Source organism: Amblyomma maculatum, chromosome 5 (genome assembly GCF_055883805.1).
Source record: "Amblyomma maculatum isolate TAMU_Amacu chromosome 5, ASM5588380v1, whole genome shotgun sequence".
NCBI classification, from domain to species: Eukaryota; Metazoa; Arthropoda; class Arachnida; order Ixodida; family Ixodidae; genus Amblyomma; species Amblyomma maculatum.
The window spans coordinates 70,978,223-71,002,287 of NC_139348.1; the positions used below are offsets into that span (position 1 = coordinate 70,978,223).

A 24,065-nucleotide genomic window follows, 5' to 3' on the forward strand; every position below is an offset into this window, starting at 1 on the left:
GAATTTAATGCGCTCGCTGTCTTTTCAAGATGTGTTCTGCCTCAGTGGCAGCTAACAACGGGTTTAACGAGATGCAAGTCGTTTTTCGCGAAATGGGTAACCGGCCACTTTTGCTGCCGAGCTGTTGCACGGGTGATGCATAGGTGCAACACTGAACAGCGTGTGATACCCCGGAGCATCAAAATATCGCTGCAGACTCCATGTGCATAAAGGGCTCAACAAAGAAAAGTGGATGAGGACGTATTTACCAGCATGATAAAACTTTACGGATAACTTCCAATATACGGCGGGCACCTGACAGCGAACCTGAAACTGCACGCGCCGACGCGCGCTGATGCCACCGGCGACCTCCGACATGGCGGACGAGGCGGGACGATGCTCGAGCCATCTGGTATTACGACCCCAGTGAATACCTCCTATATCATACGGGTTGCGTAAAGTATGCTTATTTTTGTGCCTTGCAAGCGTGGATTACTATGAAGTCTCGGGTGGTGCTCGCTGATCCCGTAATTTTCTTCTTAACGTCTTCGACGGCATGGTGCGTGAATTCCCGAAACTCCTCCTTCTCTTCCTCGCTGAGCTTGTCGTGGATTGGATTCATAAGCGTAAAAAGGTCTGAAAAAAAAATTAATGTGCATAGGAAAGAGGCGCATTATCGAGTGTTTCGCTAAACATTCTCAAATTATTTTTCCAAACTTTTAAACATTTCGCCAAGTGGTAATCAATTTTTTCTTGGGCAATAATGATTAAGATGTTATCGGTATGTTCATGCTTGCCAAGGTGATTAGCCTTTGTCTCTTCGCTTGCACAAAACGTAGCAGCATTCTAAGAAGGTGTAGGGGCACACCTAAGGTTTCGTGCTTTTATTTATACTAAAGTTAATCTATAACAAATGAAGTCTAAAAGAGAGGCATTGAGAAACAAGCTACAAGCGCGAGGCATGGTCACGCCCGAAAAATGCTTCATTTTATGACAGGAGCACGAAATAAATACATAAAAAATGCAATATTAAAGAAGCAATCATTACTTAATAGCAAAGCATGAGAAAATCCAGGAAGATGACTCGATATGTTTGTGGCAAGCAGAAAAATAGCCATTCTAGTGCCAAGGTAACAAGGTTTGTTGAAAACAGGCGTAATGTTTAAACATGCAAATTAACTCAGCCGCTGAGAAGATCAATCAGCGCGTGTAGGAAAATTATCTATTCAATACTATGAAGTACGGACTGCGGCAGGATAACCATACGTGTTATAGTGGCGAAGCCAGAGAGAGAGAGAGTAAACTTTAATTGTTTAACGGCATAGCGTGGGTGGATTCCTCAGTCCAGTATACCATTGGCCTGGGCTGTCTCCCGGGCCCTAGTGAGCAGGCTGCGCTGCTCAGAGACCCGTGTCGGCCAGCTCTGCCTCCCACTCCGCTTGGCTGAGTGCTCGAGCTTTATATTTCTGTAATAGCTCTTTGCAGTTCCATATCCATATCATCCATATGGTGAAAATAATGACAAAGAAAAAGTGATCAGCATACGATGCAATGCAACGATTCTGCGTCAGAAGTATTTTTAATACATTCCGACTTTGCATTGACCGCTATCCGCTATCATATTGCATCATTGAATTTGAGTTTGGAATATGGGCTGCTGTAAAAATAGCCTAAAAGAGAATGGCTGTCCTCAACCTACAAGGTATGAAGTAGTCCTCACCCAGCTGACCGATTTGCTCCTTGAGAGGCCTCTGATAAAAGGAAATGTCGACGCTAACATCGATAGGCTAAAATAGATTTAAGGGTGCAGACAGGTTCCCTGAATAAAAATTAGAGGGTCTCTTAGATATCTTTTAAGAGGAGAATGGCGAAAGCCTACACTCCCATCGTTAGCCTCTTGTCGTCATTCGTTGCAGTGCTACATATAACTATAATTGGTTTACAGGAAAAGAAAGGAGCAGAATCTATTTTCAAGTGTTAGTTTGGACGGTATACACCATCGCCCCTGTCGGGTGGCGTTACTTGGCACGTGTTCAAGATTGCAAAAGCCAGGGACGCATTCCGCCTTGGCCAATCAGAACACCGCAAAAGCGCGACACACTTTGTCCACGACAGCATAAGCCATTAAAGGCTTTCGCCCTAATAAAGAGACAAGTGGCGTTAACTTTAGAGGCACAAAAATGCGGATGCTGAGAAAAGTCGACGTCAGATGAAATATTGAGGATGACCTGCTAACACGCAAGAAGAAAAAAAAAACTGTCATCTGTTATTGCCACAGCTCCTCACAATATCTCGAACAGAATTAACGGTGCAAAGGTGAAAGTGAATTTACCATTTAAGAAAAGCTATCTGGGATTTGCAGCCATCTCATGCCACAGCCATTGATACTATCATTTGCAAAAATAATTATAGAAAATAGTCTTGGGCCTATGTGATACCAGATTGATTTATTCCATTCTCTTCAATTTAGGTTCAGTAGAAAATATATTCGGCAGATGGGCAGGCTTGTAAATGGATGCTTGTTCGAGCATAATAAAAGCACAAAAACACTCTCAAAGGAAAACTAGCAGTTAAAAAAAGAAAACATCGCCATCTTAAGCCATGTTTCCACGAATGTGAAGTTACTTATCACCACGCAGACGAACTGACAAACGAATTGACTGATGCATATTGTAGCGTGTGCAACAGCAGCCGCTAAGCGGCTGCTCATCGAGAGTCTCGTGCACGGACTCGAAGAAGTGCCCCGTGGCGTTCGAGAAGAAGCTGAAGTTAGCTGCCGTCTCTCGGTGCTCCGACCCTGCTCTTCTGCGCCTGCTAGCTCAACCCCCAATTAAAACCCAACCTTCTGGTTACGGGCCTAAACGGCTACGTGACACTGGTGGAGGTGAGGCCCAACCGGCTTCCGCTCGTATCTACACCCGTTCATCGCTGCAGCCGTCGCCTCCGGGTTCTGGCGCCGGAATTCGCTCCTCTACCTGAACCGACGCTAGCTGACCAGCAGTTAGAGACTTCTACAATGGCCCAGGCAAGTCAGCATCAGTTGCTGCTTCAGCAGCCTCGTACGCCCCCGAGTTTCCATGGCTGTACTGGGGAAGATGTCGACGACTGGATCGACCAGTTCGAGCGAGTGGCGCAATTTAATCAGTGGAACCCGGCTCAGAAGCTGCGCAATGTGTATTTCGCACTTCAAGACTGTGATAAAACGTGGTATAAGAATAGGGAGGCCAGTCTTCAAAACTGGGATTCCTTTCGCCAGCAGCTGCGGGAAACCTTTGCCAACCACGACCGCCGTGATCGCGCACGCCGCCTCCTAGAAGCTCGTGTGCAACTACCTAACGAAAGTGTGGCCATGTTCGCCGAGGACGTGACGCGTCTTCGCCGACGGGCTGATCCCGACATGACGGAATCAGCGAAGTTGTTGCGCCACCTGATGCAGGGCGTAAAAGAACCCCTCTTCGTTGGTCTGGTTCGGAGTCCACCTCAAACCGTCGCGGACTTCATCAATGAAGCTACCCTCATTGAGCGAGCCCTGCAGCAAAGATACCGGCGCACGGAGTCTGCCTGTGGTCAGCCCTTCAGCAGTGTGGCCACATTGAACAGGTCCACTGACGATCACTCTCTGCGTGAGCTGATCCGCGAGGTAGTTCGCAAGGAGCTCCTCAAGTTCAATCTTGGATCGCCTAACCCGACTGCCGTGGCTGTCACCGAAGCCGTGCGGGAAGAAATACGTCAGACATTAGTCACCGCCTGAGTCACCGTCGGAGCCACGGTCTATGAACTACGCAGCGGCTCTTCGTCGGCCTGCAGTGCCTCCTGCGCAACAGCTTCGTTTCGAAGCACAGCCGCCGCCCACTCTGCAGACACCGTTCTACCAACCTTCCTACCAGCCGCCAACCCAGCAGAGCCCCGTCATGCAGCCGTCCGCTCCTCAGCTACTGTTCTACCAGCCGCCATCCCAGCAGAGCCCCGTCATGCAGCAACCGGTTCGGAAGGCAGATGTCTGGCGCACTCCTCGCCAACGGCCGCTGTGCTACCACTGCGGAGAACTCGACCACTTTTACCGTCGTTTTCCATACCGGGAACTCGGTCTTCGGGGTTTTGCTCGTGATTCCCTGCGTCCCCAGGTCGGCGAAAGCCCTTCCGAAATCGAAGAATATCTGGCAACCCGTGCAACCTCTTCGAGCGACAGTACACAGTCTTCTCCCGTGCGCTACTCGTCACCCGGCCGCCGTGAGTTTATTCATGGGCCGAGGCGCCGGTCGCCAAGCCCACACCGGGGAAACTGAAGGCGGCGACTTCAGGGGGGCAGGTTGCTGACGAACGGAATCGATGTCCCGAAGACCCTCCCGTGACGACTCAGCCCGATGCTGTGACTACGATGCCTCCGCCGCCCCATGAACCCGAAACTCCCAGTCAACCTCAAGCCGATCACGTTGTTAGCGCCGACCTTTCCGTTCTCGTCGACGGACACCCAGTAACCGCTTTGCTAGATACCGGAGCAGACTTTTCAGTAATAAGCAAAAATATCGCAGATCGGCTCTCCAAGGTTAAAACTGAATGGCTGGGGCCGCAAATTCGTACTGCTGGCGGTCACCTTATGACGCCGATCGGACGATGCACTGCCCGAGTAACCATCGCCGATTCAGCCTTTGTAGCCGTTTTTGTTATCCTGCCGCACTGCTGCAAGGACCTCATACTCGGCATGGACGTTTTACTTGAGCATGGGGCATTATTAATGTTCCTCGCCGTGCTGTCACGTTTTAGACGCCTGCAACGACGACCGCTGACTCCGAACGACGCCACGCACCTTTACGCATCGTTGACGCGGATGTATCTATGCCGCCACGTTCGTCTGTTCTTGTCACAGTCAGGTGCGACGACCAGTCCTGTGCTGCCGGCGTTGCCGAACAGAACACAGAGCTTCTGTTACATCATGGAGTCTGTGTTGCACGTGGTATAGTTCATCTGACTAATGGTCTAGCTCACGTGCTGATTACGAACTTCGGGAACGAACGGCAACGCATCACTAAAGGCACCACGGTAGCCTACTTTGAAGGTAGCAGCCCACGACTGCTTTGTTCTTGAGACCAACACGTCTGCCAGCCAAACGCCCAACTTCGACCCTGATGTGAATCCCGCTCTATCACCGGCAGAGAAGGACAGACTCGTCGGGCTACTCTTTCAGTTTCAAGACTGCTTCTCATCCGCCTCCGCGGTTAAGCAGACGCCCTTGACCAAGCACCGTATAATAACCGACGACCGCACCCGACCAGTCCGACAGAACCCCTACCGAGTGTCACCGCGGGAACGCGAAGTCATTGTTTAACAGGTAAACGAAATGTTAAATGACGGTGTCATACAACCATCGAGGAGTCCCTGGGCTTCGCCTGTGGTCCTCGTTAAGAAGAAAGACGGAAGTGTAAGGTTCTGTGTGGACTACCGTAAGCTCAATCAAGTCACAAAAAAAGACGTCTACCCGCTGCCACGCATTGATGATTCATTAGACCGGTTGCGCCACGCGCGCTACTTTTCATCGCTTGATCTTAAGAGCGGTTACTGGCAGATCGAAGTCGATGAACGTGATCGCGAGAAGACAGCGTTTGTCACGCCCGACGCACTTTATGAATTCAAAGTCCTACCTTTCAGATTGTGCTCCGCTCCAGCGACATTCCAGCGAATGATGGACGCAGTTCTATCTGGTCTTAAATGGCAGATGTGTCTAGTCTACCTGGACGACGTTGTTGTGTTGTCACCAACGTTCGAGGAACACCTCCAACGTCTCTCCGCTGTGCTACGGGCTATCAGATCTGCCGGCCTCACGTTAAAACCACAAAAGTGTCACTTTGGCTATGAAGAGCTCCTGTTCTTGGGCCACGTCGTCAGCCATCGTGGAGTTCGTCCCGATCCCGCTAAGACAACAGCCGTCATCAAATTCCCTACTCCATGTCACAAGAAGACAGTTCGCCGTTTCTTGGGCCTCTGCGCCTATTACCGCAGGTTTATTGAAAACTTTTCGCGCATTGCCGCTCCGTTGACACGTCTCACCCGGGATGATGTCACCTTCACCTGGACGGGCGCAGAGCAAAAGGCATTCGACGAGTTACGGCACCGCTTGCAGACAACACCTGTGCTTGCCCATTTCAATGCGAACGCCGAGACTCTGGTCCACACAGATGCCAGCAACGTGGGTCTAGGCGCTGTACTCGTCCAGTGGCAAGACGGTGCCGAGCGAGTTATCGCATACGCCAGCCGGACTTTGTCCCGTGCCGAATCGGACTATTCCACCACCGAAAAAGAATATCTGGCTGTTGTATGGGCGGTGATGAAATTTCGACCCTAACTTTATGGCCGGCACTTTAGGGTTGTGAGGGATCATCACTCTTTGTGCTGGTTAACGAACTTGCGAAACCCCTCCGGACGCCTTGCACAATGGAGTTTACGGCTACAGGAGTTCGACATGACCATCGTGTATAAGTCTGGACGTCAGCACAATGACGCCGACTGCTTGTCCCGTTCACCTGTCGAGGCTACGCGGGAAGACGAAGAACCAGACTTCCCCCTTATCGCAGCCGTCGACGCGCTCACTGTTTCGCAGCAGCAACGTGACGACCCGGCTCTCGCACCACTTATCAATTTTCTGGAAGCGCGCTCTACAGAAGTTCCCCTTCTCTTCGCCAGAACGCATTCATCGTTTTGCATCATGCGAAACAATGTTTTATACAAGATCAACTTCGCTCCGACGGGAAGAGATTACCTCCTCGTCGTACCAGAGTCTCTTCGCGAAGAAATCTTACAGGCATGTCATGACGAGCCCACTGCGGGTCACCTGGGGTATGCTCGAACTCTGGCCCGAATTAAAAAGAGTTATTACTGGCCAAACCTTGAGGCCGCAGTACGACATTACGTGAGGACATGCCATGATTGCCAGCGACGGAAAACACCGCCGGTGAAACCGGCCGGTTTACTGCATCCTGTTCAAGTGCCAATATACCCATTCGAACACGTTGGCATGGATCTGTTGAGTCCTTTTCCAATTTCTGATTCGGGCAACAGGTGGATAATTGTCGCTACAGATTACCTCACGCGTTACGCTGAAAAGAAAGCTCTCCAGCGCGGTACAGCAATCGAGGCAGCGAAATTTTTCATCGAACGCATCGTCCTGAGGCACGGCGCCCCGACAGTTATAATAACAGACCGAGGCACTGCTTTCACTGCCAAGCTACTGGAATCTGTCATGCAACTAAGCGGCACTACCCATCGCAGGTCAACCGCCTACCATCCACAAACTAACAGAACAGAACTTAACAGAACTTAACAGAACGTTGCATGACTTAACAGAACTTAACAGAACTTAACGGAATGTCTGAACAAAACTCTCGCCGACATTATGTCCATGTACGTGGATTTTGAACATCGGTCGTGGGATAACGTCCTGCCGTACGTCACGTTTGCGTACAACACGGCGCAGCAGGAAACAACGCAAATGACGCCGTTCTCCTTATTGTATGGCCGCGAAGTTTCGACAATGCTCGAAGCCATGTTGCCCCACGACGGCCGTGACCTCGAAGTTGGCGCCGAGGTGTTCACTCAACGCGCAGAAGAAGCGCGACAGCTGGCGAGGGCACGCATCCGGAACCAGCAAGGTCGAGACGCTCAGCGTTACGAACACCGCCACCGTGTAGTGACTTTCGAACCGGGCGATAGAGTGTGGCTTTGGACTCCGATTCGACGTCGGGGACTATCCGAAAAACTTCTGAAGCAGTACTTTGGCCCATACAAAGTGCTCCGTCAGATGAGCGACGTCACGTACGAAGTGCTTCCGGACGGCTTCTCTTCTACTCGTCGCCAGCAGAAATCCGAGGTTGTCCATGTCGTGCGCATGAAGCCGTACTTTTCGCGAGGAAATGAGCGCGCCGCCTACCGCATGTTTCTTGCTTTATTTTTTTTATCTCTGCTTTCGAATTCATCAAGTTGACATCTATTTTTTTTTGTAGAGAGGGGGGTAATGTAGCGTGTGCAACAGCAGCCGCTAGGCGGCTGCTCATCGAGTCTCGTGCACGGAGTCGAAGAAGTGCCCCGTGGCGTTCGAGAAGAAGCTGAAGTTAGCTGCCGTTTCTCATTGCTCCGACCCTGCTCTTCTGCGCCTGCTAGCTCAACCCCTAATTAAAACCCAACCTTCTAGTTACGGGCCTAAACGGCTACGTGACAATATGCAACATCAAAGACAACTTGCCATCTGGGTTTTATCTAACAAAAATTTGGCTTCTTTCCGCTACTGGTGAGACAATTGTACATGATTAACTGTTTGATTACCTCGTATCTTCTGGTTATGGTGGCTGCTGTTTCTGCTTCTAAAACGTGCTTTTACATGATCAACTTCCCAACTCTAAGTCAACGCTCGTGCGGGTGTCTCTGTTGCGAGCGTGTTTTCGGCGCTGTCAGAAACTGAGCAGGCAATCTACCCTGTATCTATAGATTGCATTGATTCACTTGCATGCTTAATGCTCGCTTTGAAAATAAAAGCTTTTATGCCTCCAAATATTGTAAATTTGACATTGTAGACGTAGGCGCCTCGACACCTTCCAAAGCTCTGAAACTTCAATAGTAATTTCTCTCTATATACCAGCTATCCATACAGCTATTTTATTTTAAACAATGATCATTGAGCCTTCTAGGTCTCACCTCAAAAAATCGCCCGCTTCCAGGTAAAGTTTCCTCAGTATTACATGGGTCCTGCTGCGTCAAACAGGATGTAACCTCAGAGCATTAAACTATCCCTTCGTACTTGAATTGCAAAGAGTTTTCCTTAGCTCCCCTTCAATACGCGAAAGAGTGGAAGCAGCATGTGTTTAGTGCACCACACGTACCGCCTGCTGAGTCATTCCTGAATCCACCGGGAGGAGAAACACGGAAAACTTCGCAAGCCAGTGCAGTCAACCCGGAATCATGGACGAGCTTCGTAGCGTACGCTCGCACCGACGCTATATCCTCCATTAAGACGGTTTCCGGCATCACGTCCTCCAACAGCTGTGTGGTAGAGAGAGACAGTTGAAGCATAGAGTTCAAAAACAATTCTCGAAACACATGTTGAATACCATGGACTGCTGCCCAAAACTGATCGGTCGCTCTTGAGGCGTGCGGCATGTCTGACAGGCATTGAGGAAAGATATGAGCCTTATAGAACGTTTCTCGCCTATTCTAGCCGCACACTGATTGAAAAACAATGCTGACATAGTGCAAGGAGATTCTCATCAGTATGTCTACTCGGTGGTCGTAGGCGATGACACTTTGAATTGCAAGACGCACTGTAGTTTGGAGCTCCGAATTTCGAGTGCCGTGAATGTTTTCTCGCTATATCTGTTGAGGCATGTGTCTAGTTGGCTCTCCTTCGCTGACATGCGACTTTTGTGCAAGGAAAAGTACTCTGCATCACAACAGCTGGCATTGTGCTGCGAGTCTTTCGGGAAACAAGTACTTTGGAAGTTCTTTGTAACGAATAGAAGACCTTGAAAAGGGGTGCTGTTTTGAAATGAACTAAATTTGTACCTAAGCGAATTAAAACAATTAGCTCTGGCTTAGCTCGTGGTTAAACTTCGAGTTTCGCGAGAGCTATCTGCAAGGCTACGCTTAGGTTTGGCTTGAAAGTAAAACATAGGTGTTGCATATAGTAGTTTACTCCATGGTTACAGCTTTATTGATGCCAAAGAGGACACTTTTCAACACTAAAGTGCAATGACGCGAAAGCCACTATCGCGTGGTGGTCCAAAGCCCTCCACCCACGGCATCTCTTTCTCTCTGTTTCCACTCCCGCCTTAGCGATGATGCGGTAGAGTAAGCTACCAGCCAACATATAAAGCCTCGCATTAATCGAGACATATTAATGTGCCTGCTTGGCCTAGGGATAACGCGAATGCAAGGGTTTTGGCTGGTTAAATGTGGTACTACCCTCCCATATATAAGGAGAGACCCGAGTTGGTAGCTAGTGCCAAACGTAATGTCAGGAAGCCCTACGTTAAGTTAGTTCTCGGCCATAAAATAGCTGCCAGCTACCGCCTCCCGCGACATTTTCTTCTTCGCTCTTCGGACAGCTTTAACACCGTTTCTTGGGCTAGTTGGTTCATACTTGTACTTGGAAAAACTGCGCGAACTAAACACACCACAAGAAAGAAGACGAGACGCAGGTGCTACTCACAACTAAATTTATTGAAACCCACGATGAATCTTATATAGGTGAAGTTTTCAAAGGGAAAGAAGAATGGGGAAAATGATAGGGGAAATCAAGAAACGACCATTGAGAACACAAGGAAGCAGCAAAAATATGAAGCAACAACAACAAAAAATGGTTAATGGATAACAGAATCTATAAACCTAATTTCGGAGGCCAGAAGAGATAATGAGGAGATGCCGGTACACCTGCTGCCAAACTTTTTAATATGAAAAGCCTCCAAACTAACACGCGCCGTTTTATCCTTACTCTTTCCAAGAATCTTCGGCTCATTCAATCTGGCCCCGCATCAATTGCACTTGAATATGTGCGCACTTGTCTTTTAAATCTGACAAATTTTGTGAATGTTCCCCCAAATGCTCGTTGATGCATCGGCCAGTTTGGCCAACGTACAGCTTTCTACATGTCAAGAGAATAACTCCAACAGAACAATTTGTAAACGGAGAGTCGTGCTTTATCTGGACCCCCTTTTCTTGGGTTACAAAATCGGGGGCACAACTTTCCCAACTTGTCGCGAGCCGAAAAAATGAAACTCACGCCATGTCTGTTGGCCACTTTCCTCAAGTTGTGCGAGGTTATGTGCATGTAAGGCACAACAAGCGGCTTCTGCGTCCTCCGACGATCCTCTCCAATACTCCGCGTTCCGCTCTTGATCTTTGAAGGAGGATTCTCGCAAACTGCAAACAACACAGAGCAGGGGAACCCAGCCGCCGAAAGCCGGCTCGTCTGATTATGGAAGCTGGCTTGCAACTGATGCAGGCACGATTTCCTAAGCGAAGACTCTAAGCAACGCGAAGCTATTGCTCTTTTCGCAGTTTTCGAATGGACTGAATCATAAGGCAAATGATTTTTTTAGCACGTGGGTAATAGCCCCAGCAAACGTGTCTTTCAAGGAAGGTTAGTTTCAAGTATAAAAACTTTATTGCCCTTCTTCAGGATCCTTCTTCTTCAGGATTGTCGGTGGATAATTTTATCGAGTTATTGCAATTTTACCTATGTTCTACTTTTATTCATAGTCACAATCTGCCTTATCTGCAGTGCAACGATGTCTGTATAGGGTTTTGCGTGGTCCCAGTTCTTTGTGACATATTTTAACAAAAGTTGACAAATCTTAGGTAAATGGTTGCATGAGGGGCGGGGTTTAATGTTTTTAGGTATGGGGACACTTCTGTAGTGCTTTTAAAAAAGCAGACTTCCATCACTTACCCGTCTACAGTAGTTGATGTTTTAAGTGCTTTTGACAAACATGGACTTGGGCTCTCTTTTACCCATGAACTACCCGACAGTAACGTTTTACAGTTTTTAGACTTGAAACTAACCTTCCTTGAAACACGTTTGCTGGGGCTTTATTCATGTGCTAAAAAAGATCTTTTGCTTATGATTCTGTGCATTCGAAAACTGTGAAAAGAGAAATAGCTTCGCGTTGCTTAGAGTCTTCGCTTAGGAAATCGTGCCTGCATCAGTGGCAAGCCTGCTTCCATAATCAGATGAGCCGGCTTTCGGCGGCTGGGTTCCCCTGCTCTGTGTTGTTTGCATTTTTTCGAGACCCTCCTTCAAAAAACAAGAGCGGAACGCGAAGTATTGGAGAGGATCGTCTGAGGACGCAGAAGCCGTTTGTTGTGCCTTACATGCACATAACCTCGCACAACGTGAGGAAAGTGGCCGACAGACATGGCGTGAGTGTCGTGTTTTCGGTGTGTTTAGTTCGGCGCAGGTTTCCACAGTACAACTCTTCGGATCGGCACAGAGAGTCACGGCGAAATGGCGAGACTCTGGCCAATGTCGCTTTCGCTTCAAAAGGGCAACTTTGGCTCCCAGCTTTCAGGGCTGAGATGCTCTCTGGATATTTTCATTAACAATTGGTATGTACATTCATATTTGACAGGGACGGAAAGACGGAAGGAAGACGAATGCCAGAGGCGAAAGTGCGAATGATTAATATCGAACCTGGCGTTTCTCCGTCGTCATATTTATTCAGGCTTGTTATTGGCAATATGTCACTTTTTTCTGGCTTATTATAGGCGAAAGTGTCTGGCTCAAAAACCCTGTTAACACATTATATGCAAAAAGGGGATAAGGGCCGGCTATTAGCATTACGTTTAAAATAGGTAGCCCAATTGCCTTGAGCAGTGGGAGGACCTTCAAGCCAACTCAAACCTGCAGCGCCAGCTTACACGGATACAGCGAGAAGGAGGCGCAGCTGAGTACAACCGACTCCTTGAACAAGGAACCACTACCACTGCAAAACATTGCATCACAGACAAATACGTCCAGCCTCTTCATCAAAGCCCCTATCATGTACCGCTGCGAGAATGCCAAGCCATCCGGGAGCAAGTCGATGAAATGCTTCGTGACGACGTCATCCAGCCATCAAAAAGCCCATGGGCGGCTCCCGTTGACCTAGTGAAGAATACGGAACACTTCGTTTCTGCGTTGATTACAGCCACTTAACCGCATAACAAAGGAGGATGCCTACACGCTGCTCAGCCTTTACGACGCACTGGATCGACTCTGCAACGCAAAGTACTTCTCGACGATGGATCTGAAGAGCAGGTCCTGGCAAATCGAGGTCCACGAAAGAGGACGCGAGAAAATCGCGTTCATCACGCCAGACGGCCTCGAGTTTAAGGTAATGCCATTCAGCCTCTGCTCTTTACCAGCGATGTGTCAGCTAGTGATGGACACCGCGTTGGCTGGCTTGAAGTGGCGAATTCTTCTGGTCTACTTAGACGGCATCGTTGTCTTCTCTTAAAGATTTGAAGAACATCCGAAAAGGCCTCGGACAGTGCTGGACGCAATAAAATCATCAGGGCTAACACTGAAGCCAGAAAAATGCCACTTTGACTGCGAGGAGCTGCTTTTCTTGGTCCATATTGTGAGCGAGAAAGGAGTTCACCCAGGCCTAGAGAAAACAACTGTGACCGCACAGTTCCCACGGTCTGGTTGTGCGCACATTCCCTGGGCTATGCGCTTACTACCGGGGATTGGTCAGGAAAATTTCGCGCATCGCCTAGTCGTTGACTCAGCTTACAAAGGCTGACGTCTCTTTTTTATTGAAAGCGCCGAAAGCACAAGTTTTCAACGAACTTAAGCGCCACCTACAGTGCCCTTTTGCCTTAGGCCACTTTGACGTAAACGCCGACACTGAAATTCACACCCTCACAAGAAGTTTCGGCCTAGGCTCATTCTCATCCAGAAGAGTGCCAGACAGGAGAGAGTTATCACCTACGCTAGCAGGTCCCTCTGAAAAGCCGAACCCAATAACTCAGCGACGGTGAAGGAGTGGCAATGTTCCGCCCGTACACATACGTTTCACCATTCAAGTGGGAAGCCACCACCACGTGCTCTGCTGGCTGGTAAATGACACCTCCAGCCACCTTGCCCAACGGAGCCTACGTCTTCAAGAAGTTCGCGTGACTGTCGCCTACAAGCCTGACCGCAAGCATTCTGAAGCAGACTACTTAACCGTAGCTACCGTCGACGCTCCTCCGAAAAACGACGACGAAGACGCTTTTCTGGGACCGGTAAGCACCAGCAGTTTCGCAGAACAGGAGGCATCAGACCCTGAGTTCAAAGACCTAGCTGATTGCCTATAAGTAAAGACCACTGTGTTCAAGCGTCATTTGTCGTCGTTCGCCGTAAGCACTGATATCCTTGTGAAGAAGAACTTCGCACCCAACAGGACTGCGCAGCTTCTTGTTGCGCATAAAAGCTTGCGGCAGGAAATTATTCAGGCGTTACACGATGAAGTCCCTAGGTGGGCATCACTGGTTTGTGTGCCCGTTGCAGCCAATCCAGAAAAAGCCACTACTGGCCGCGGTTGCCTGTCGATGTTGCTCTTAACTTGAAACAACCCGATAACACCCCCAACCATGCCCTTCAGCAAATTGGGATGGATCTCCTCGGAACCTTTACACCTAATCTGTGAGCAACAAGTGGACCACCGTGGCTGCTGACTACCTTATCCGCTACTCCGAAGCGAAAGCACTGCCTAATGGTACCGCAGCAAAAGTCGCCAAGTTCTTTTCCGAACACATTTACCAGCAACACGGCGCCCCCACATGCTCAGCACGGACAGGAGAACATCATTTACGGTTGATCTGAAACCAGCCATCGTGACCTACAGTTATACAAGCCACTGACGCAATGAATGTGGAACTACAGCCTAATAGGTAAAAGTGCACAAGCGAGACAAGAGGACACGGGGCTGAACCAACTGATCTTTAATCAAAGACGCAAGGAATATAAAAACAAAAGGGAGAGAGAGAGAGGGCCGATGTAATGATGCAATAGATGAAACCAAAGCGTGATGAAATATGAATAAAATAGATAACAGTAAGTTTTATAAGTTTTCAGTGCCCTAATTTCCTTTTTTGTCTATCTTATTTCGTCGCCACTGTTTCATTCCACGTTTCATCACACTTTGGTTTCATCTATTTCAACATAACTGTGTTTCGTGTTATCGCCCCTTGCTTTCTCTCTGTGGCTTTTGCGTTTATATTCCTTGAGCCTTTGATTTAAGATCAGTTGTTAGTTCAGCCTCGTGTCATCTTGTCTCCCTAGTGCGTTATCTTCCTGCTAGGCTGTAAATCCACATTAATATGCACCAACTAGCTCAGATTTAAATCATCCTGTGACGTAATGAAGCCTACAATTCCTAGGCCAATGCTCCTAAGGAGCGCCTCAGCAAAACGATTGCGGACATGATTGCTATGTGCGTTGACACCAAACACAATACCAGGGACGCCAATCTGCTGTACGTGATTTTAACTCAGCCGTCCAGAAGCGACCATTTCAAGCTTGTGTACGGCAGGGGACCCATGACAACGCTCGACTGAATGCTGTAGCATGCAACCAACGAGGGGAACCTGGACGTCCTTGCGTATACCTTCAGCGTGCAGTGAAAGCCCAATGACTCGCTCGGCGGCGCATGAAAACCTGCAGCGCACCGATGGTACGTGTTGTACGGCTGAAGCCGTATTACGCACGCTGAAGCATCATCATCAGCCTGACTATATTCACTGCAGGGTGAAGGCCTCTCCCATATTTCTCCAATTATCCCGGTTCTGTGCTAGCTGCATCCACTTGACCCTTGCGAACTTTACCTCATTTGCCCGCCAAATTTTTTGCCGCCCACTGCTAAGCTTTCCTTCCCTTGGAATTCAGTTTGTTACCCTAAGCGACCATCGGTTATCCTCTCTTCGCACTACATGTCCTTCCCATGCCCATTTCGTCTTTTTGATTTCCACTAGAATGTCAGTAACTTGGGTTATTTCTCTGACCCACTGTGCACGCTTCCTATCTCTTATGCTATCCCTAAGAGATAGAAAGCGTTGAAATATACGTGATGCCTAAATTTTTTAATGTTGATGTATCTCGAAGCATTCCACTCACGCGTGTGCGCTTCTACAATTTTCCAGTGTATGTTAGTCACCGTTCGCGGTTTTATCTAAATCTTTCTTCGCTGCCTTTAAACAGAACGCTAAGAAGTGGAGCCAGCACCCGCAGAATAAAGGCCGCCGAGCACGTTTGCTGCTATCGCCGCCGCCCATCACTTAGTTTTTTTTGCGAGCGCAAGTCCTCCTAATAAAGAGTTTCTGCCAGTGAATTTCAGGTGTCCTCATTTGTCACAAACGGCCTTGTCACCACTAAGCGACAGTATACACTGCTAAGTCTTAGTGAACGTGGTTCATTAAGTTACGCTGTACCATGAAATAAAATATTGCTATATCATAACTGCCCCACGCAGATCTCCAGCAAGACTAGTCCTCTCTACGGTGTTCGAGTGTCCTTTCTAGTACCCCTGTTTTCGCACGTTTCGCTAATGGATAGCTACAGTATGGGTTTTGTTTCTGCTTACATGGGCATACTTGCTCCACTGGGGCGAACCCTTCACCTCCATGAAGACTCTGTGGGCGTTGAGTATTCTCGAGAAGACTACGAAGCATTCCCCTCCAGGCGTCATGAGCGTGACGATGTTCTTCAGCGCGTGCAGCTGGTCCGCTACCCAGTGGAGTACCATGAAGGAGTAGACCCTCTGGAAACGTCCCTGCTCCCGCACGAACTCTGCCACGCTGTCATCGACCAGAAGGTCCAAGGGCCGGTAGTCGATCAGTGGATCCGAGTAATTTTCCCGCGCAAACTGAAGCATAGTCTCTGACTTGTCAGCGGCCACGAGCCGCTTGCACCATGATGGCATGCGGGGACGCAGGAACTTCAGGGTAAAGCTGCGAGTGATCAAGTACATTTTGGGAAACAATTAGGTCACTACATTGTTGGCGCATAAATTACGCCCACTTCATTACAAGAGCCTCTCCTATGTCTTTCCAATTACCTTATCTCGTGCCAGCTGCCTCTCTAGCCCCGCATACTTCCTGATCTGCTCCACCCACCAAACTCTCTGTGCCATCCCGCCTGTCTGCTTGTTTGTCTTCCAGGCCACTCCCTTGACAAAGAACGATGACTTACCAGAGTTTAAGTTTGGGATTGTAGATCTAGTTTAATGTCTAAGGAAGCAGTGCTCTTTTCGCTCTAGCAAATGATTATAAACACTTCTTCATACTTTACACCGCATGTGATGAGCATCTGTTTGGTCTTGTATTGACAAGCCTCCAGCACTGTAATGCCCTAACTGCCACGTACGACAGAGTGCAAAAGGTTCATTTTTTTTTGCAGATATCCAGTGACTTGACAATAATAAATAAGGAAGTTCGCAACTTGAATGTTGCGCCAATGTACCAGCTGCAAAAATCATGGGATACCTGCACAATAGAATTGGGTGAATAGCACTTTCTTCTAAATCGATTCGAATACGAACGGTGGAGTTTCGCTACGGAGTCGAATAAAAATAACATATTAGCGCCAATACTCTCTATTTATTTAGTTATTGATTTATTTTAAGTGCTTTGTTGGCTCAATGCGGATGGTAGAGGACAGAGGGGAGTAGGACCTGATATCCAAATCCAAGACGAGAAAAAGAGAAGGCGAGGTGAAGAACATGTGGAGGCAATTCAAATTATGAGGCCAATTGTGGTTGACAATAAAAAAAAACCAGTGAATGAAATACAGACAGTAGCGAGGAGAAGAACAATTACACGCGCATGTATCGATACATGCGCGTCTCATCGGTATTTTAGGCTAGAAGCACAGGACAAGGCCGAAACAGGAGACTAAAGAAAAAGCAACGGCACTCCAATATAGGATACAAGTAGTAACACGTCGAACTCGAATTAAAACACGGTTATGCATGATCAAGAGCCATCAATCTTAATCACCGAGACACTGGGGTGGGTATCTGTGCTCATTTTAACCAGGTTTAGGTAGCGAAACACACAATTTGAGGCAGCGGCTTCCAGAGTGAGCCACCACCCCGCAGTCGATGGTGAAGCCATTATATATGCTGTGTGCGAAACACACCCCAGGGACCTGAAAGGACCACAGGTTTTAGAAGACTATGTTTGGGAATGTTGCAACAAAACAAGTACGGAGAAGAAGGGTGGGCTGGTATGCTGATACACCAAAGAATCAATTGTCAAGGGCACAACCAGCTTGCAAAGAACATGTCTGGGTTCAAGGAACAATGAAGGCAAAAAGGTATGGCCAGGGGTAGCCTATATATGGTCAGGGTACAAATGCAAACAGGAAAATAGGGATCAAGTTAAATGTCTCAATAAAGATATTAAACAGTTTGTCAGTTCAGTTCAGGCGTTCAGTCGTGTCCGACTCTTCGTGACCCTATGGACCATGTCACGCCACGCTTTCCGGTCTCTCACTATCTTCTTAACATCACATAGCTTCATCTGCAATGCCTCGAGAATGCCATCTAACCATCGCGTTCGCTGCCTACCCCTTCTCCGGCGACCCTCAACCTTTCCCAACATCAAATCTTTCTCCAGCGACTCCTCTTCTCATCAGATGACCAAAGTAGCTGAGCTTTAACTTTAGAATTTGACCCTCCAATGAGCAGTCAGGGTTTATGGTCGACAATATCGACTGATTTGATCTTCTGGCAGTCCAAGGAACTCTTAAGAGTCTTCGCCAGCACCACAATTCAAACGCGTCAATTCTTCGGCGGTCAGCCTTTTTCACAGTCCAACTCTCGCATCCATACATCACAACTGGAAAGACCATAGCACGGGTTATACGGATCTTGGTTGGCAGACTAATGTCTCTGCTCTTTACTAGGCGGTCAAGGCTAACCATTGCTCTCTTTCCCAGAAGCAGGCGTCTCCTAATTTCATGGCTGCAGTCTCCTTCCGAGGTAATCTTGGCGCCCAAGAACAGAAAATCTGTCACAGCTTCCACTTCTTGTCCATTGATGCTCCAGGACTTGATAGGGCAAGACGCCATGATCTTCGTCTTTTTAATGTTCAGTTTAAGCCCAAACTTCTCACTCTCTTCTTGTACGCGCATCAGAAGTCTCTTGAGTTCCACTTCACTTTCTGCCATTAAAGTGGTATCATCCGCATATCTAAGGTTGTTGATACGTTTTCCAGCAATCTTCACTCCAGCTGAAGACTCGTCCAGACCGGCCTTTCTCATGATGCACTCTGCATATAGGTTAAATAGGCAGGGCGACAGTATGCAGCCTTGCCTCACCCCTTTTTCAATCGGAAACCAATCAGTAAGACCATGCCCAGTTCTGACTGTGGCCTCTTGCCCTTCATAAAGGTTCCTGAGGAGACAGATGAGGTGAATTGGAACTCCCATCTCTTGGAGAACTTGCCACAATCTGCTGTGATCTACGCAGTCAAACGCTTTCGCATAATCAATAAAGCAGAAGTAAATGGGTTTCTGGAACTCTCTTGCTTTTTCCATGATCCAGCGAAGGTTGGCAATTTGGTCTCTAGTTCCTCTGCCCTTGCGAAACCCAGCTTGCACGTCCGGAAGCTCCCGATCCACATACTGCTGCAGCCTACCTTGCAGGATTTTTAACATCACCTTGCTAGCATGCGAAATAAGCGCGATCGTGCGGTAGTTGGAACAATCTTTGGCACTGCCTTTCTTTGGAATGGGGATGTAAACTGACCTCCTCCAATCCTGTGGCCACTGCAGGGTTGTCCAAATCTTTTGACATAATGTATGCAGTGTGTTAACAGCGTCGTGGTTGAGGTTTTGAAGCAACTCAGCTGGAATACCATCAATTCCGCTAGCTTTGTTCTTAGCAAGGCTGGCTAAGGCCCATTCAACTTCACTCTTCAGGATGCCCGGCTCGAGATCAGTAATCACAACCGTCTTAGGTTGGGTTTGCACATCCGGGTCCTTCTTGTACAGTTCTTCTGTGTATTCCTGCCACCTCTTCTTTATCTCTGAGGCTTCAGTGAGGTCCTTGCCTCGTTTGTCCTTTATCACGCCCAGCTTGGCACAGAAGCTTTCTTTGATATATTTGATTGTCTTATACAGAGCTCTTGTGTTCCTTAATTGGCTGTTGTCCTCAACTGCTTGACACTGTATGTTCAGGAAGGCATTCTTATCTCTCCTTGCTATTTTCTTAAAATCCGCATTGAGAACTTTGTATCTTTCTCTTTCCCCCATACCTTTTGCCATCCTCCTTTCCTCAGCTGTTTGCAAAGCCTCTTCAGATAACTAGTTTGCTTTTTTGCATTTCTTTTGCTTTGGAACTACCTTAGAAGCAACTTCTTGTATTATATCACGAACATCAGTCCACATCTCTTCGGGCTCTTTGTCTTCTAGATCTAATTCTTGAAATCGATTCCTCACTTCCACAGCATATTCTAATGGAATCTGATCCAGATCATACCTGAAAGGCCTTCTAGTTTTCTGCGTTTTCCTCAATCGAAGCTTAATTTTGGCAACAAGAAGCTGATGATCGGTGCCACAATCGGCCCCAGGCCTTGTTTTTACTGCTTGTATAGCGCTTCTCCATCTCTGCCGGCAAATAATATAATCGATCTGATTCCTGTACAGACCGTCCGGTGAAATCCATGTGTACAGGCGCCTCTTGTGCTGTTGAAAATGACTATTCGCTATGGTCAGGTTGTTTTCTTGACAGAACTCTACTAGCCTCTGCTCAGCTTCATTTGGCTCACCAAGACCGAACTTGCCTGTAATTCCGGATATTTCTTCACTCCCGACCTTAGCATTCCAGTCTCCTATGAGAAAAACGACGTCTGATGATGGGGTGCGGTCTAAAAGGCATTGTAGGTCCGCATAAAATCTCTCAACGTCAGCTTCTTCAGCAGCAGTGGTCGATGCATAGACTTGGATAACTGTTATGTTGAAAGGGTGACCTTGGATCCGAAGTGAAATCATTCAGTCGTTTTGGGGGTTGTACCCTAGCACTGCTTTGCCCATTCTTCTGTTTAGTATGAGAGCGACCCCATTCCTTCTCTTGGATTCGTGCCCACAATAAAAGACATAATGGTCGCCGGAGTTAAATTCTCCCATTCCGGTCCACTTGAGTTCGCTGATACCCAAGATATCAATGTTCAATCTGTCCAGTTCTCGCTTGACGATATCCAGTTTACCTTGCGTCATAGATCTTTGTACAGTTTGTAGACGGGGCCAACATAATTTTACTAGGAGATATGAATGGACTTATTCAGGATATGAATGGATACACAGACGGCAACGAGAAAATAATGCCAGAAATCTGTGCACAGTTTAACGGGGTTATTGTAAACTGATAAAGGGAATGTGGAGTCAGGTGAGGTGGTCATTTCGGAATGGGTAAGCCACCACTGATGAGTGCTTGATGTTAACAGAAATCTACACTAAGCTCACGAGAATGGAAATAGATGAGACAGGCGCGTACACTCTGGGAAATGACCATGAACGTTTTAGCCTGCAGATGGGACATGTGGCCAAAAGTAAGAACCAGGAATCACAAAGAACAAACGCAAATTTAACCGACAAACAATTAGAAGCTGATAACGTCGGATATTGAGGAAACGATGTAGAAACACCTTATGGAGTAATGGGAATATATTAAGTTAGCGTAACTCATCCGTACGAAACTTCAACAAGTAAAAGAGTCAAAATGTTGGAAAGGTAGAAGGACTCATCGAAGCTGGTGGAATAGTGAAATTAAACATATGCAATCGAGGGAGGATGGACAGCTTTCAGAGAACATAGAGAAGTTAAATAAGCGCAACTATCTCAAGAGGAAATAAACAGAAAATGGGAATCCTATCACCAACAGAAACTGGACGTGCAGATACTAGTGCAGAGTTAAAAAAAGAGCACACTGATCGCTCGATGACGGATGTGTGCGACTAAGCTATAGAGGCGTTAAATACATTCTGGAGCCACGCAAGCTGCTTGGGTAAGAAAAATTATAAAGACCAGGAACAGATTCAGGACGCCGAGGGAAAATGTCTGGAGGGTGATAAAGTCATAGGAAATATTAGATCAGTTATTGCCGAATCATTTAGGCACGATTAGGAAGTAATGTTCTCAAATGAAGAACAAGCATAAGAAGCATAAATGAAAGGAGCTTACAACTCATAAGTCTTAACAGGAAGAAGCCAGAGACAAATATTCCTATGTGCACAAGCATGGGATGGATGAAATTTCAAGCAGGCTAATTAATGGGCTGGGTTCAAGAAGCAAGGACACGTTGTTAAAGGCATTGGAAATAGTCATAAGGAATATAGAAGTTTCGGCAGCTGGCGACAGAGTAGGATGAATTTAATCTGTAAAGGAAAATAAGATATCAAGAATATTAAATACTTTATACCGACAGCGATAACGTCAGTTACGTACAGGCTGGCAATGCAGGCATTTAAAACAAAAAATGCAGGAATGAATAGAAAGTAATAATATACAATGCGAAATGCATAACGGGTTCAGGAGTGGTAGGAGCCTAGATAATAACATTATTGTAATAACACAATGCATGAAAATAGCCAGGGTGGTAAACAAGCCGCTGTATTTAGTCTTTCTGGACATAAGCGGTGCATGCGACCGCGCAAACAGAGAATTTCGATGGAGCATACTCAAATCTGAAAACATCGGTGAAAGAAGTAATTGAATTACTAAAAGGAATGCACAGACAATAAAGTTGAGATTGCATGGGAGGCGTTAAGAAGTATGTCTACTTTCGAAGTATACAAAGGAATGGGGCAAGGATGTCCGCTATCACCGCTGTTCATGATTTATGTGAATAATAGGAAAAATAGTCTGCAAGAAAGCAATTTTGGTTTTTAATTTCTTGTAGAAGCTGGATGGAACGGACTTGCAACCAGTGGTTCCAGGATGAATGTATGCGGACGACATTGTTCTATTAGCCACTAAACAGGAAGGTGATACAAGCGTTCGTTAATATACGTGAATGCGAAGGAGGTGTGTTTTGTACGTGGTCATTTGAAAAAGCATTCGATTCCCATCGAACAATATCGCATCGAAGAGTTTTTGTTTCGGTTTTCAACGTTTCCCAATATACGCATGTACCGAATGTGGAAATACGAATGAGCGCGAAGCATAATCGTAAGAACTAAATAAGTTAGAATTGTAAGACCACTCGAACAAGACTAGACGATTTAACTATTCGAACTTTACTTTTGACAGTTTTGATTGAGGCATGATTTACACTTAGTGCTTTCATTCATTCACAACGAGGTGTTACAGTGAGTTGGTAATTATCATTGCTGAAGACATATACGTGTATATATTTTTACAAACAAGGTGCTTCCTGCTTAACTCTTATTTGCAACCTGGGCTTTCCTAGTGGCTACGTATTAAACGTGCATTACTATAAACTACATTCCAGCTGCTGGAGTATTGCCGGACGTACTGCCCACTGGTTCGTCATGTAAATTGTTTCTGAAGATTTGTACGGCGGCTGCTAATACTGACGTCGTTATATTATTGAACATTGGTGGCGTTAAGGTAAGCAATTCGGCTCTCAGATACTAAGCAACTGCTGCTTAACCAGCACTTGTTTCGCATCGATAAAATATTATTTCGAGCAATACGCGCATCAACATAGTTGTGCGGGCGCTTTAGGAATAGAGGAAAAACTGCATATTCGAAACATAGAATATTTGTGCAAGGGTTGCCCTCCTCTGTGGCAATCCGCTAGCAAAAGTAATTGAATATGACATTTCTAAGATGCTGCACTACTGTGAATGATTCGCGTGCACTTAAATTAAAAGATAGTAGCTCTCGTCGCAGGAGATAACTATTTCCATGAAGGAAGAGGTGCTGCGGACGTGTTTCTGGGAGGCCTTAAAATGTTCGACAACACAACGAGCGCCAGAGAGGAAAAGTGAGCACGCAGCCGCGTTCCTCCTTCAAGCCTTCGCGAGGACTTGGACTGTCATCTAGGACTTCACGCGGCGTTTGTTTTACGCTCGTTCCTCGCATCCATACAATGCACATTTTGCGCTTAGGATATGATAACACCTTATTAAAAATGAAGATTGAGTCACTGACCAAGTCAAAAAATGAAAATGCCTTTTCGGGTCCCATACGGGGCCCTTGTTCACAATAGAACTGTCACGGAAGAAGGGAAAGCTTATATATGCCTCAGCATGCAGCGTAATCGTTTTCCGTAGATATTATGAAGTGTGCCGTCATTCTTGTTCAGCTCTTTCGCCGTCGTCTAGATGATTATGGATCCCAAACGTAGTCATGTCGATGTGTTTCTTTTGGTTGCCAAGATTGCCGCTACATCCCAGCCTATCTCGTGGCCGGTAATTGCACATTTCGCTGTGCGCGTCTTCCTTACATCGGCCTAGTGCTACTTTATGCGTCGCTGATGGTTTCCAATTTGCACAATGTAGACGCAGGGGCAGTCCCTGCATGGTATCCGGCAAGCAACCCCAAGGAACTTGGCACGTGGTAGCTGGTCCTTCACATTAACAACTTCGGCTCGCAGCTAACTTGTTGGCACGTGGGC

General features: G+C 47.2%; 1 protein-coding gene across 1 annotated transcript in view; it reads right to left on the minus strand.

Annotated features, from left to right (window-relative positions):
- Positions 1-445: 445 nt before the first annotated feature.
- Positions 446-24,065, minus strand: part of LOC146188483 (4-vinylphenol methyltransferase 2-like) — a 51,116-nt gene continuing 27,496 nt past the window's right edge. Inside the window, exons 3-5 of the mRNA XM_084605057.1 lie at positions 16,065-16,431; positions 8,847-9,006; positions 446-615 (exon numbers count right to left, since the gene is read on the minus strand). Coding sequence (XP_084461183.1) covers positions 446-615; positions 8,847-9,006; positions 16,065-16,431 — 697 coding nt within the window. The remainder of the gene's footprint in view (positions 616-8,846; positions 9,007-16,064; positions 16,432-24,065) is intronic.